The sequence below is a fragment of the Oryctolagus cuniculus genome, chromosome 8 (assembly GCF_964237555.1).
Source record: "Oryctolagus cuniculus chromosome 8, mOryCun1.1, whole genome shotgun sequence".
NCBI classification, from domain to species: Eukaryota; Metazoa; Chordata; class Mammalia; order Lagomorpha; family Leporidae; genus Oryctolagus; species Oryctolagus cuniculus.
In genome coordinates, this window is record NC_091439.1 from 118,016,401 (window position 1) to 118,032,720 (window position 16,320).

The window sequence follows — 16,320 nt, forward strand, 5'->3', positions numbered from 1 at the left end:
GCCCCAGAGAGGCTCCTGTCTGCCCCAGAGAGGCTCTGTCTGCCCCAGAGGCTCCTGTCTGCCCCAGAGAGGCTCCTGTCTGCCCCAGAGGGGCTCTGTCTGCCCAGAGAGGCTCCTGTCTTCCCCAGAGGCTCCTGTCTGCCCCGGAGAGGCTCCTGTCTGCCCCAGAGAGGCTCCTGTCTGCCCCGGAGAGGCTCCTGTCTGCCCCGGAGGGGCTCCTGTCTGCCCCAGAGAGGCTCTATCTGCCCCAGAGGGTCCTGCCTCTTCCGAGCACCGCTCACCAGCAGGTCCCCTGGCTGTCCCAACCAGGGCTGCAGCTGGGGCATCTCCAGTGACCTGGTCGGGAGCTGCAGGCTGCACAGGGAGACCACGCAGCATGGCTTGGCCTGTGGCTCCCCAGCCAGCAGGCACCGGGCTCTGAAACTGGGCAGGGGCCCCAGCAAGACCCTAAGAACACCCTCGGCAGAGGGGAAGCCTCAGCTCAGCCCTGCTACCTCCCCCAGGGAGAGAAGCGCTGCAGCTCCTCCCTCCGCTGGGGCCGGGGCTTCACCTCTCAGCAAACCCTAACTGCCGACAGCAGCAGGGACACTGCCTCCCCGCGCCACGTGAGGAGGGAGCACGGCGAGATGCTATGGCTCACGTCACAGTGGCTGCTGACAAGAACACCTCCCCCGGGCGCACCTGCTGGGCCCGGGGAGTCTCCAGGCACACAGAGGGCATGGGCACAGCCCTGCCCTGAGGGCCTGTGACACAACAGGACCTGAGCTCAGTGGACAGACAGGTCTCTGAGTGCTGCCAAGGTCCTTTCTTATTGATGTCACTGCCTCTGACACACACCTCCCACTGGAGAGGCCCTGCCACGTCCCCTATCACGGCCATCGCCACCACCGCGGGAAGCCACAGGGTGTTTTCCCGATGTCAGTATGGACAAAGCCTGGATCTCACCAATCTCGGGGCCCGTCCAGGCCACTGCAGCCTGCCCCAAAGACCACTGCTGGGGTCTCGCAGTTCCCAACATCTGTGCAGGCACAGGCGTCCCTGCGTCGGCCCCTCCCCTTCTGTGCACCCACTTGGGAGCCGCACAGGTACGAGGCACTTTCAAGTAGCCATGTTCTTCACGCCCACCGCAGCACGCGGGCCCTGCTGCTCTGACGTCTCCGTACCAGCCTTCTGCGCTCAGGGCAGGGTCTGCGGCCTCCCCGTGTGGGATTCCGCCCAGCCCCAGGGCAGCCGGCGGCACTCACCTTCAGGAACTCCAGGAAGGCCGGCTTCGTGGCACATGTCTTCTTGAGGATCGCGACGGCGGTGCTGAAGTTGTTCACGTACTCGCTGTAGGCGTCCAGCACCATGGACTTGGAAAACTGGGGCACAGGAGGGGATGGAGGGAGACGTTACGGACAGGCCAACACTCACTTTTCAACTCAGGATGGAGGCTCGACACTGCCCTAATGCCCCCCTCCAGTGGCCATGATGTCTCATAGGAGAAATGTGTACGGGTCACTCTGCTCTTTACGAAGCCTCCGGGAGCTGTGTGAAAGGCCGGCTGGATCTAACTCTGTGCCCTAACGCACTTCCATGGCTCCTTGTGCAAAACCGTAGCCATCTGTGGCCGGCATCGTGGCACAGCACGTAAAGTTGCCACCTGCAGTGCCGGCATCCCATATGGGCGCCAGTTCAAGTCCCAGCTGCTCCATTTCCGATCCAGCTCCCTGCTAACGCACCTGGGAAAGCAAGAGAAGATGACCCAAGTGCTTGGGCCCCTGCACCACGTTGGAGACCCAGAAGAAGCTCCTGGCTTCAGAGCGGCCCAGCTCCGGCCATTTTGGTGGCCACTTGGGGAGTGAATCAGAGAATCAAAGTGCTCACTCACTCTCTCTCTCTCTCTCTCTCTGTAGCTGACATTCAAATAAATAAATCTTTAAAACAAAACACAAGACCGTGGTAATTTAGGCCGTGTTCTGCTGACAAAGGGGTGGAGATGACAAGTGTGGATGAATCTCCCGACGACCCTGCTGAGCCTCACTTGGTAAGGAAAGAGCACCAGGTAGCTCGCTGTGCAGGATCAGACGGTGGGGGGAAGGGCCCCGGGACGGGAGCGGGGCTGGCACGCGCCTCTGGGCCAACCCACGGCCGCCTAGGCTTGTTTTCCCAGAAGCACAAAGTTTCCAGAGGCAGAAACCTCTCGCCCTTGGTGGCAATGTCCACAGGGAGAACCCTCCAGAGGGCGCAGCGGCGAGAGCGGTGTGGACACCGGCACAGACATCGGAAGGGTTTCACCTGAGCAGGCTTTTTAGAAAAAGATTTGTTACATTGTTAAAATACTTTCCAAGGGGACCGGCGCTGTGGCTCACTTGGTTAATCCTCTGCCTGCAGCGCCGGCATCGCATATGGGTGCCAGTTCTAGTCCCGGTTGCCCCTCTTCCAGGCCAGCTCTCTGCTGTGGCCCAGGAGTGCAGTGGAGGATGGCCCAAGTGCTTGGACCCTGCACCCGCATGGGAGACCAGGAAGAAGCACCTGGCTCCTGGCTTCAGATCGGCATAGCTCCAGCCATGGCAGCCATTTGGGGGGTGAACCAACGGAAGGAAGACCTTTCTCTCTGTCTCTCTCTCTCTCTCTCTCTCTCACTGTCTAACTCTATCTGTCAAATAAATTAAAAAAAATAATTTGCAAGGAAAATATTTAAAGAAGAATGATAAAAGTTGAGGCAGAAGTGCAATAGCAAAGTAAATATCCCCTATTTCTCTTGTTCCGTCAGGTCCATGGAGGCTTTGCACAAATGTTTCAGCCAGAACTCTGCTTTCCCACACGGTCACAGCATCCTGTAACCCCCACAACTGCAGATGGAGAAACCCGGAGCCCACACTTCGCAGCAGGTGACCCGGGGCCCAGGTCTGCACTGCTGTCCCTGAGAATGTTCCAGATCCAAGAGGAGGCGTCTGGAAACCCTCCCGCTTGGGACTTCCTGCTGCTCCTGGGCACGGAGGACCCTGCACCCAGACGGTGAGGCCCGGCTCAGGAAGACAGGGCCCACACAGGGCTGGGATGGGGCTGCTCTGAGAGTGCCGGCAGCGGAAGCATCACACGGTGCAGGGATGCACCCGCGGCGGCTGCAGCCTCCGTCTCCTGCCCGCCAGCTGCATTGCCCGCCCCCCCGCCCCGCCTGCTGGTGTCTACCAGGTCACCTCCCAGGAGCCCAGGAGCCCTCAGCCTGGCCCTGGCGGCACTTCCTGTCCTCAATGAGAAGAGAGAAGAGAGCCCACGGGTGTGGGGGTGCCCGGCCGTTACCGAGGCCACGAAGACGTCGCCGATCATCTCCACAGAGTCCCACTCGGCCACGCGGCTGGCCAGCGCGATCTGGAACATGGAGTGGCACTGCAGGATCTCCTTGACGCGGTGGAAGACCGTCCTCAGCTTCCTGTCGCTCAGCAGCCGCGGCTCCATCTCGGACAGCGGCTTCTCGTATTGCTGCCACGGGACAAGCATGCGGCACCCGAGTCACCCCGACCTCCGTGCCACGACGCACATAGGACACGTGTCCTCGGGGACGCGGCACGGCGCCTGCCTTATCTCTGCAGTCACGCTTATTAACACACCAGTTAGGGTGGCACGTTGCCACACGCTGCCACACACTACCACACGCTGCCACACGCTGCCACACTGAATTCAGAACTACATAAGACAGGGCAATGAGACGTGCAGGCACACTACCACATGCTACCACACTGCCACATGCTGCCACACGCTACCACGTGACATTCAGAACTATGTACAACAGGGCAGTGAGATGCAAAGACATGCTGCCACACATTACCACATACTGCCACACGTTACCACACATTACCACACACTGCCACATGTTACTACACGGTACCACACACTGCCACATGTTACCACACATTACCACACACTGCCGCATGTTACTACACGTTACCACACACTGCCGCATGTTACTACACGTTACCACACTGCCGCACGTTACCACACATTACCACACACTGCCACATGTTACTACAGGTTACCACACACTGCCGCACGTTACCACATATTACCACACACTGCCGCATGTTACTACATGTTACCACACGTTACCACACACTGCCACATGTTACCACACGTTACCACACACTGCCGCATGTTACTACACATTACCACACGTTACCACACACTGCCACATGTTACCACATGTTACCACACACTGCCGCACGTTACCACACACTGCCACATGTTACTACACGTTACCACACACTGCCGCACGTTACCACACACTGCCACACATTACCACACACTGCCACATGTTACCACACATTACCACACACTGCCACATGCCGGTCAGGTACCTCCAAGATCCTCTTAAGAGCATCCACGTAGTTCTTTTCACTGTCAACAACGGAGCCCAGGATGTATCTTCTCACAACCTGCAGGAAATGTCACAGTATGATGGGTCCAGACCGCTTTGGAACACACACGAGAGAACTTTACTCCTGTGTGGGGGCTCGCTGACAATGCTGTCTTTGTAGAAAAGGCGTTGAACGGTGAGCTGACTAAACAGCATTACAGGAACAACCATTTCCCACATTAACACACAAATATAAATTATAACTACAGCCAAGTAAAATGCATGCACTCACGCAGTGACAACAGCCTGAATTAACCGATTGTGTTTCATGTGTCCGACACATACATTAGACGATATTTCAGTATAAATTAAATACAAAAAATTCCAGGGGTCAGCATTATGGCGCGGGGTGGGGGGGTTAGGCCGCCTCTTATGACGCAGGCGTCCCAAGCCGGACGTCCAGTTCAAGCCCCGCTGCTCCACTTCCAAGCCAGTTTCCTGCTAATGTGCCGGGAAAGCAGCTGCTGATGGCCCAGAAGGACGCAGTAGAGCTCCAGGCTCCCAGCTCTCCCTGGTCTGACCCAGCCCTGGCTATTGTCGGCAAGTGGGGAGGGAACCAATGGATAGAAGACATTTCTCTCTCTCTCCCTCTCTGTCAGTCTGCCTTTCAAATAAATACATTTTTAAAAATTCCACTCTTGATCAAAGAACGCTATTATTGACAGTTATCCACAATTACGGACAAACAGAAAGCGTGTGGAAGGCGGAGCAATTCTGGCACAGGTCCTTTGACCGCACGGAGACTGACCTAAGGCAGAAGCGGTGAATCCCTCACGTTCTGAGATGTCTGCATTCCAAGCACTGCCACCAATTTCAACCCACACGGTGTGGCCGAGACGCCTGTGAAAGGCCACCTGGTGCTTCCCTCACCCTCCACACAGTCCAGGAGGAGGAATTTGCCAGCAGATGGAGAATACAGCATAATATTACGACACAGTTGCTTTCAGACCAGCACATGTGCACTCGCTCGCATGCACACACACCAAACCATGTGCACACACTTATCACACACACACGCCCAACATGCACCACAAACCTGCATACCCACACACCACCACACATACCACACATGTGTGTATCCACATACCCAAAACACGCATATGAACACACATACCACACCACGTATAAACACATGCACAGAGTACATGCATCTGAACACACAGTCACACCACACCACACACAAGCACGCATCTGAGAACACAACACGCATGCATCTGCCCACACACTTGTAGAAGCATGCACACACCACACGTATGCATAAGAATACGTGTGCACACACACGCACACACAGGCATGCTCCAGAGTTTGGCTGGGCAATCCCTGCCTCTGAGTGAAGCCACTTAGAGAGACGTCGGTGCCACCCAGTGGGCAGAGAGAGCATTTCCACAGATGAGTTAAGTAGACCCCAGGGCAACCAAGAGTTACCCCCACGACCAACAAAGGGGCCACCATTCTATATGTCAAGAGCTAGTCCAATTCACAGAAGTAAGACAAGAATCAACCCTTGTAGGATACCTAATAAGAGACTGATGTATTAGAAAACACAGCCCCCCCCCCCAAAGATGGGGCTGGCATTATGGTATAGTGGCTAAAACTGCCACCTGCATGGCCAGCATCCCATATGGGCACTGGTTCGAGTCCCATTTGCTCCCCTTCTGATCCAGCTGCCTGCTAGCCTGCCTGGGAAAGCAGCAACAGATGAGCCAAGTGCTTGGGACCCTGCAGCCACGTGGGAGACCTGGAGGAAGCTCCTGGCTCCTGCCTGGTTCTAGCCCTGGCACTTGCAGCATTTGGGGAGTAAACCAGCGGATGGAACCCCCTTCCGCCCTCTCTAACTGTAAGTCTGCCTTTCAAATGAATAAAATAAAAATCTTAAGAAAAAATGAAAAAGCAAACACAGCCATGGCTATGCATGAACGCCTCCCACAGCCCAGAATGGATGCTGGGAAGCCACAGTGCTGAGCAGCCTGGCCCTGCTGTGTGGCTGACCCCAAGCCCTGGGTCCTCAGACCCTTCACTGCTGATGGTGACCGAGTGACTCCCCACCTCGTCTCTACCAGAACTCAGATCCCCAGACACCACCCAGGCCCCTGCGTACAATACTCGGGGAATCAGAGCCATCTTCCAAAGTCCTGAGATGATACAGACAAAGCAGGTCAAAAGGCCTAAGACTGGCATAAACTAATTGAAACACAAGCCAAACTGGTCTCCCAGATTTCACGGCCACTGCACGTGCTGTCGCTCATTTCAGGCAGTCACGTGGGACAGACCAAACGGGACGGCCGGCCAGGTGGTCAGGGGAGGGTTTGCAGGGTTCAGTGCTGTGACCATTGGCCGAGAAGCTCAACACAGGGCAAGGCCACGTGGGAGCGCTCAGCACTGAAGGGTGCTTTTCTGCCTACGTGAACGGAACAAAGCAGGGGACTTGTCCCCTGGCAGGAGGGAAAGTGGTGTGCGGATGTCCGGGTTTGTGGGCCAAGCCCAGGGAAAGCGGGGCTGAGGGAGGGGCAGCTGCTACTGTGTCTGAGGCCCGGACAGGCTCAGGAGAGCCCCCTCTCTGCCACTCCACACCCCGAGAGGGCGACAGGAGGACTTCCAGCTCCAAGGGTACGTTTCACACAAACAACCACACAGGAAGCAGGAAGACGCCCCTTCCCCCACGTGAGGCCTGCAAAGAGCTCAGCACGCGGCAGCTTTAGTTACGCATCCTGATGTCTGCTTTCAAGAAAAAACAGTAATTAAGGAGATCAACACCCAAGTTTGAGCTTTAAAGAGCAAACCCCACCAAGTGGTCAACAGGAAAACTAAAGCTGGATGGAGAAACAGAGTCCTGAACGCTGAGAAATCACTGTGTTCGTGAGCTGGCCACGTCTGCATGCAGTCCACAGCGCAGGCCCCTCACGTGGGCCCTGCCTGTGTGTCCCCTACCCCAAGACCAGCACGGCACCACAGGACGCGGTACCGCGAGTACAGGGAAGGTGAAGACACTGAGTGACGCTGAGTGACTAATCCACCCCGACTCTGCCACGCCCCACACGCAGGGACCTGCGACGGGATGCAGCTCGGACAGGTCCTCGCACCTCACAGAGTAAAAAAAAGCAGGTGGAAGTCACGCAGCCCAGAGAAGACCACGCGGCCAGGGGACAGACAGGTGCTCTACCCACTGTCCCCTCACAGACCCACAGCCACCAACGTCTCCTCAGACACACACCCCTACTGATCCCTCACAAAGTCACACACCCCTACCAATTGTCTCCTCAAAGACACACACCCCTACCCACTGTCCACACAGACCCACACCCCTGCCACTGTCCCCTCACAGACCCACATCCATCAACGTCTCCTCAGACACACCTCTACTGATCCCTCACAAAGTCACACACCCCTACCAATTGTCTCCTCAGAAACCCATAACCCTACCTACTGTCCCCTCAGAGACCAACACTTTTCTCCACTGTCCCCACAGACACACACCCCTACCCAGACTCCTGAAAGACCCATAGCCACCAATGTCTCTTCAGATACACACCCCTACCGATTGTCTTCCTAAAGCCATACAACCCTACCCACAGTTTCCTCACAGAGCAACACCCAAACCCACTGCTTACACAGGCCCACACCACTACCACTGTCTCTTCACAGACCACACCCCTACCCACGGTCCCCTCGCAGTCCACACACAATACTCAGTGTCCCTTCACAGACCACAGGACGTCCTCTCTCAGCAGAGGCTCACACCCCTACTCACTGTCACCACACAGACCACACCCCTCCCCATGGTCTCCTCACAGACCACACCCCTCAAAAGGGTCCCAACACAGACCACTCCCCTCCCCAGGGTCCCTCACAGACCACACCCTCCCCAGGGTCCTCTCACAGACCACACGCCTCCCCATGGTCTCCTCACAGACCACACCCTTCCCAGGGTCCCTCACAGACCACACCCCTCCCCACGGTCCCTCACAGACCACGCTCCTCCCCATGGTCTCCCACAGACCACACCCCTCCCCACGGTCCCTCACAGACCACTCCCCTCCCCACGGTCCCTCACAGACCACACCCTCCCCATGGTCTCCTCACAGACCACACCCTCCCCACTGTCCCTCACAGACCACTCCCCTCCCCAGGGTCCTCTCACAGAACACACCCCTCCCCATGGTCTCCTCACAGACCACACCCTTCCCAGGGTCCCTCACAGACCACACCCCTCACCACTGTCCTCTCACAGACCACTCCCCTCCCCATGGTCTCCTCACAGACCACACCCCTCCCCACTGTCCCTCACAGACCACGCCCCTCCCCATGGTCTCCCACAGACCACACCCCTCCCCACGGTCCCTCACAGACCACACCCTCCCCACGGCCCCTCAGACCACACCCCTCCTCACTGTCCCTCACAGACCACTCCCCTCCCCACGGTCCCTCACAGACCACACCCCTCTCCAGGGTCCCTCACAGACCACACCCTCCCCACTGTTCCTCACAGACCACACCCTCCCCACAGTCCCTCACAGACCACACCCTCCCCAGGGTCCTCTCACAGACCACACCCTCCCCAGGGTCCTCTCACAGACCACACCCCTCCCACGCTCCCCTCACAGACCACACCCCTCCCCAGGGTCCCTCACAGACCACTCCCCTTCCCAGGGTCCCTCACAGACCACACCCTCCCCAGGGTCCTCTCACAGACCACACCCCTCCCCAGGGTCCTCTCACAGACCACTCCCCTCCCCACTGTCCTCTCACAGACCACACCCTCCCACGCTCCCCTCACAGACCACACCCCTCCCCAGGGTCCCTCACAGACCACACCCCTCCCCAGGGTCCTCTCACAGACCACTCCCCTCCCCACTGTCCTCTCACAGACCACGCCCCTCCCCACTGTCCTCACACAGACCACACCCTCCCCACTGTCTCCTCACAGACCGCACCCCTCCCCAGGGTCCTCTCACAGACCACACCCCTCCCCATGGTCTCCTCACAGACCACACCCCTCCCCACTGTCCTCTCACAGACCACACCCTCCCCACGGTCTCCTCACAGACCTCACCCCTCCCCATGGTCTCCTCACAGACCACACCCTCCCCATGGTCTCCTCACAGACCACACCCCTCCCCACTGTCCTCTCACAGACCACACCCCTCCCCAGGGTCCTCTCACAGACCACACCCTCCCCAGGGTCCTCTCACAGGCCACACCCTCCCCAGGGTCCTCTCACAGACCACACCCCTCCCCAGGGTCCTCTCACAGACCACACCCCTCCCCATGGTCCTCTCACAGACCACACCCCTCCCCACTGTCCTCTCACAGACCACACCCTCCCCACGGTCTCCTCACAGACCACACCCCTCCCCACTGTCCTCTCACAGACCACACCCCTCCCCAGGGTCCTCTCACAGACCACACCCTCCCCAGGGTCCTCTCACAGACCACACCCTCCCCAGGGTCCTCTCACAGACCACACCCCTCTCCAGGGTCCTCTCACAGACCACACCCCTCCCCAGGGTCCCCTCACAGACCACACCCCTCCCCTCGCTGTCCTCTCACAGACCACACCCCTCCCCAGGGTCCTCTCACAGACCACACCCCTCCCCTCGCTGTCCTCTCACAGACCACACCCCTCCCCAGGGTCCTCTCACAGACCACACCCCTCCCCAGGGTCCTCTCACAGACCACACCCTCCCCAGGGTCCTCTCACAGACCACACCCTCCCCAGGGTCCTCTCACAGACCACACCCCTCTCCAGGGTCCTCTCACAGACCACACCCCTCCCCAGGGTCCTCTCACAGACCACACCCCTCCCCATGGTCCTCTCACAGACCACACCCCTCCCCACGGTCCTCTCACAGACCACACCCTCCCCAGGGTCCTCTCACAGACCACACCCCTCCCCACTGTCCTCTCACAGACCACACCCCTCCTCAGGGTCCTCTCACAGACCACACCCCTCTCCAGGGTCCTCTCACAGACCACACCCTCCCCAGGGTCCCTCACAGACCACACCCCTCCCCAGGGTCCTTCACAGACCACACCCCTCCCCAGGGTCCCTCACAGACCACACCCTCCCCATGGTCCTCTCACAGACCACACCCTCCCCAGGGTCCCTCACAGACCACACCTTCACTCACTCTCCTCCTAGAGCCTGGTCCTACTTCCTGTCTCACAGGCACACTCGCTGCGCACCAGCCCACACTCAGGGCCCGGCTTGGCCACTGTTCGCCATCAATCACGTGTCATCCCGCCCACGTCCATCTCCACGCTCAGGGCCCAGGCCGTGCCAGCCCCGATCCTGCCATCCTCACAGCACTCCTCTTTGCCCTGGCTTTGGAAACCTCAATTTTCCTTCTCCACTGCAATGTCTGTCCAAGTCCTGTCCAAGTCTCACGTCTTCCGCCCTCACCCCAGGCCCTGGTAAGCGCTCACAGCAGTGACACGAGTGTCAGTGAGTTATCCAGCCTCAGGCCTGCAGAACCACGGAGGGGACGTCAGCCAAATCCCTTTTTCATTCTCACGCAGCTGTGATGAGACAAACGTGGAGCGGAAGTGCGAGATGCTTTGCTTCTGTGAAAATCCGCCGCAGGCCAGCCTGGCCAGCCGGCAAGGCGCAGGTCCCCACCGAGCAGAGGGCGCAGGTCCCCACCGAGCAGAGGGCGCAGGTCCCCACCGAGCAGAGGGCGCAGGTCCCCACCGAGCAGAGGGCGCAGGTCCCCACCGAGCAGAGGGCGCAGGTCCCCACCGAGCAGAGGGCGCAGGTCCCCACCGAGCAGAGGGCGCAGGTCCCCACCGAGCAGAGGGCGCAGGTCCCCACCGAGCAGAGGGCGCAGGTCCCCACCGAGCAGAGGGCGCAGGTCCCCACCGAGCAGAGGGCGCAGGTCCCCACCGAGCAGAGGGCGCAGGTCCCCACCGAGCAGAGGGCGCAGGTCCCCACCGAGCAGAGGGCGCAGGTCCCCACCGAGCAGAGGGCGCAGGTCCCCACCGAGCAGAGGGCGCAGGTCCCCACCGAGCAGAGGGCGCAGGTCCCCACCGAGCAGAGGGCGCAGGTCCCCACCGAGCAGAGGGCGCAGGTCCCCACCGAGCAGAGGGCGCAGGTCCCCACCGAGCAGAGAGGAGGTAAGAAGTGTGGGCTGAGAGCACAGACTGGGCCAGGAATCGGACTCCCGCCGGCAGAGCTGCGGCCGTGATTCGGATGACTGACCTGCTCTGACCCTCGGCTCGTGTGCAACGCTTTGTGTGCATGACACGCCGCCGCCGTGCAGGCCGCGATGCAGCCTGCGGCCTTCCAGACCGAGCGCTGGGCAGCGGCACTTCCGCTGTCCCCGAGCTGTCTGCACCCCGTCGGCTCATGGAGCCTAGGGACATAATGTGTCTGCTTTTCCTCATTAATTTCAACCCGTGCTTCCCTGTCCGCTCAGAATGCAGCGCTCCTGCTGTGACCTGACCGATTACCAGCGCCTCCTCGGATGCTTTCCAGTTCCTTCCCAACTCTGAGCTGACCCCCGGGCATTTGACGTGGAGGAGGTGAGACCATATTGACCTATGTATCATCCATGTATCTATAATCTATTAATCAGCCTATTACCTATGCATTTACTCACCTTTTATCCTGCCACCTCACTCTCCACGCTCTACACAAATCTACCCTCGTGGAAAAGAACTCCAATCCCATCCAAAGACACCACCACCTGCCCTCAAGATGTTACAAAATGCATCATGTTCAGGCGATGTGACTGCCGATTTTAAACCTATTTTAGTGTCAATCTTGGTACACACATCACTTCGCGTACAGCACCCGTCTTGTCTTCCTGCAAGCGTCCTGTCAATGCAAACTCGTGCAAGTACCTGTCACCCAGAAGGAGGTTCCACCCGCTTCTCAGTTACACTCAGAACACGCGCTGAGTATCAGGAACCCAGATGAAGTCTCTGGCCCCAGCTGTGCCCGACATCAACCTTGCATGGCCAGACCAAGGCAGAAATGGAAGGCCCGAGAGGAGGGGAGTGGGGAGGGGCTGCAGACAGCGACCACAGGGCCTGTAAGTATCCACACGCTTTGGAGACCAGCCTGCTGCCCTGGTCACACCGCTGAGCTCAGCCCGGGCACAGGTGCAGGCCCCGACCCCACCCTCTGGAGGGGCCCACCCTACCTGCTGCGGAGACAGCCCCTCCGGCATGGGCAGCAACACGGCCTCCGGGTGCTTGCAGTCCACATCAATGAACAAGTTCTGCTCTTCTTCGAGACCAGATCTGTGATCTGAGGAGAGCGACCAAACGTGAGCTTCACGCTGACCGCGCGTCTCGGTAACACCCAGCTCCCTGGGCTGGCGCACCAACCTCCATGCAGCCAGCTCGACGCTACAATGGAATTTCAGCAAAGCCACTGAAACCTCTTTCCCTGATGGTAACGACGGCTGAAACGGTCAAAATCTGAAACTTGACCTCAGAGGGCAGAGGTGGCACCTGATGCTAGGTGGTCGGGTGGCTACGGGCATTTCTGTTCCTACCCTGTACAGCGCCCTGGTCAGAACACGCAGAGACAGCCGAGAACAGCTAAAATCTCTGCTCCTACCCTGTACAGCGCCCTGGTCAGAACACATAGAAAACTGAGAACCACTGGAATCAACCTGGGTTGCCTGGGATTCGGCCTATTTCTGGGTCTCCAAAGGAGGCTGCAAAGGTACAGTTTCCCACAGATCAGAACGTCTAACCAAAACTAAATCCAGTTTTGAGAAGTGGGACACAGCTGCCGACACGGAAGAGACCACAGAACGGCGGGGAGCCAGGAGGCCACGGAGCCTCCCGTAAGAGAAGCCCGAGGAGGCAGGACCTGGAGCCCAGGGCCTGGCCAGAGGGGCTTTCACAGTCCAGCATGGCTCCAGGCCCGCGTGGACGCTGATCAACTGCGGGTGGGGGATGCCTGGCACAGGGTAATGTTTGGAAATGCTCCAGGGACATTTTCGTGCGCCCGGAACAGGAAGCAGTGGTGCAGTGGGGACCACTCCCTTCCAGCTGAGGGAGTGAGGGCAGAGGGGTTGGGATTCTCCTGTTAACCAGTGACCTCCACCCGTGACCCGCCGAAGATCACCTCCCCTAACCAAGACGCACTTCACCGTCTCGGGGCCTGCTCAGGACTTCCGGGCCACCTGTGGGTCCACCCCCTGGGGCCCCGCCAGCCTGCAGGTCGGGCTACAGCCTGCATGGGGCCAGGCTGGGCATTTCTGACCAGCTCCCGGAAAGTGCTGCTGGCCACACAGCACAGAAGGTGGTGCAATTTCTCCCTGTGCGTCCAGGGGGTGGCCCAGGAGCCATCCCCGGGGAGCCTGTCCTCGGGCATCGCTCCACACGTGGCTGGCGTCCCGGCCAGGACACGGATGCCACCGCACAGCTTTCGGGAAGGCACCTTGACCCCTGCGGGGTCTGACAAACTTCCCTGCCGGGCTGGAGGTGCAGAAGTGGGGCTGGGGCTGGAGGGGTGAGGCCTCGCTGGTTTTCACGCACGAGTGCCCACCCGAGGAAACACTTGATGTCCTTTGTGCACACAGACACGCACACGCCACACGGGAAAGCTGCGGGAACCACAGCGGCTGCTTGGTTCTCTCAAGCACCCTCCCCACACATCAGGGCCCAGAGCTGACACGGGATTCCTCCCAACGCTAACGAGCTCGGCCGCTGGCTTGCCGCCAACACGGGATCTACTGAGACATGTTCACTTGTCATGCGTAACCACACACGACTGGCCCCTCAGCAAGGCCTCGGGAAAACTTGAAAGCCCTGCCCTGCCCTGCCCTGCCCTGCCCCGCCCCGAGGGAGAGGGGTCTGAGCCCTGTGGTTAGAATGCCCCGGGCGGCCCACACACTCACCGGCTCATGGCCACTCCCCGAGTCGCTCAGAATGCACGTGGACCGGGGCCCTGCACACAGGCGGCACTACCCAGGACACCGGGGAAGGGCACACAGGCGGCACTACCCAGGACACCGGGGAAGGGCACACAGGCGGCACTACCCAGGACACCGGGGCCCTGCACACAGGCGGCACTACCCAGGACACCGGGGCCCTGCACACAGGAGGCACTACCCAGGACACCGGGGCCCTGCACACAGGAGGCACTACCCAGGACACCGGGGCCCTGCACACAGGCGGCACTACCCAGGACACCGGGGCCCTGCACATAGGAGGCACTACCCAGGACACCAGGGAAGGGCACACAGGCGGCACTACCCAGGACACCAGGGAAGGGCACACAGGCGGCACTACCCAGGACACCGGGGAAGGGCACACAGGCGGCACTACCCAGGACACCGGGGAAGGGCACACAGGCGGCACTACCCAGGACACCGGGGAAGGGCACACAGGCGGCACTACCCAGGACACCGGGGAAGGGCACACAGGCGGCACTACCCAGGACACCGGGGAAGGGCACACAGGCGGCACTACCCAGGACACCGGGGAAGGGCACACAGGCGGCACTACCCAGGACACCGGGGAAGCGGCAGTGCCATCACCGCTGCCACGACTCCCCGCGTCGACAGCTGCTTACCGTGCAACGCTCCCTCTGTTTCTGGAGATCCCCAACCACCCCACAGCTGCCCCCATCTGAGAGGGGAGGCCCTGGCCGGCCAGGCTTGGTCTAACCCTGGGATCCACAGGTGTCCCACACCCCAAGGCTGTGTGAGAATGTTCCACGCCACGCCCACAAACATGCAGACCTGCGGAGATGAGGGACTTGGTCCTGATGAACGAGCGGCCCCTCTTCACAGCCGCCTTCGTCTTCTCCAGGCCGTCTCTGGTGCCCTCCTTCGCCGCCTTCATCAGCTTCTGCATCTGCCAGGCAAAGGGGGCACGCATGAGACGGGAGGGGAGACGGGAGGAGACAGGACAGGAGACAGGAGCGGGAGATGGGAGGGGAGATGGGACAGGGGACAGGAGCGGGAGATGGGAGTGTGAGACAGGAGGGGAGATGGGATGTGGGACGGGAGGGGAGATGGGACAGGAGACAGGAGCAGGAGATGGGAGGGGAGATGGGACAGGAGACAGGAGCGGGAGATGGGAGGGGAGACGGGACAGGAGACGGGATGGGTATGAAGCCGCCAGCTGCTGCTGTTGTTCTAGAAGAAAACAGTCAATTGGCTTGGGCTCCAAACAGCGCCTGCAGCAGTGTGCATACCTCAGGGGAGAGAGAGAGGGAAGGAGGGGGTGGGGAGAGAAGGAGGGGGTCTGGGGCTACTTTCTGCTTCCCCGCTGTGGCTGCCACATTTAGAAGTCGGTCTTTATTTCTGTTATAATCACCGACGAACTCATGGCTCTGCCCAGGCTGCAAATGGCAAACTGCCTGCCCAGAGCCAGACGGTGCAGCCACTGCCCGTGGGCCCTTGCGGCTCCTGTTCCGCCTCTGCATGCTCTCTGCCGGCCCTGCCTGCAGCCCAGGGCCCTAACACCGAGGCAGCCCCGCCCCCATGGCCCCTGCCTGCAGCCCAGGGCCCTAACACCCGAGGCAGCCCAGGGCCCTAACACCCCAGGCAGCCCCGCCCCCATGGCCCCTGCCTGCAGCCCAGGGCCCTAACACCCCAGGCAGCCCCGCCCCCATGGCCCCTGCCTGCAGCCCAGGGCCCTAACACCTCAGGCAGCCCCGCCCCCATGGACCCTGCCTGCAGCCCAGGGCCCTAACACCCCAGGCAGCCCCGCCCCCATGGCCCCTGCCTGCAGCCCAGGGCCCTAACACCTCAGGCAGCCCCGCCCCCATGGCCCCTGCCTGCAGCCCAGGGCCCTAACACCCCAGGCAGCCCCGCCCCCATGGCCCCTGCCTGCAGCCCAGGACCCTAACACCCGAGGCAGCCCTGCCCCCATGGCCCTGTCCCCAGAACCTGGGCACCAAAAGGGCGAGACAGAGACCTGCGGCTGTGATGTGGGCAGAGACAAGGCCGCCCAGGAGC

At 60.3% G+C, this 16,320-nt stretch overlaps 1 protein-coding gene across 4 annotated transcripts in view; it reads right to left on the minus strand.

The window, feature by feature from the left end:
• ARHGEF10 (Rho guanine nucleotide exchange factor 10) overlaps positions 1 to 16,320 on the minus strand; it is a 117,705-nt gene that overhangs the window by 59,209 nt on the left and 42,176 nt on the right. For all 4 annotated transcript variants that reach the window (XM_070047238.1, XM_070047239.1, XM_070047237.1 and 1 more), the window contains exons 9-13: positions 15,097 to 15,211; positions 12,538 to 12,644; positions 4,338 to 4,415; positions 3,286 to 3,465; positions 1,245 to 1,361 (exon numbers count right to left, since the gene is read on the minus strand). In XM_070047238.1, the coding sequence (XP_069903339.1) occupies positions 1,245 to 1,361; positions 3,286 to 3,465; positions 4,338 to 4,415; positions 12,538 to 12,644; positions 15,097 to 15,211 (597 nt within the window). The remainder of the gene's footprint in view (positions 1 to 1,244; positions 1,362 to 3,285; positions 3,466 to 4,337; positions 4,416 to 12,537; positions 12,645 to 15,096; positions 15,212 to 16,320) is intronic.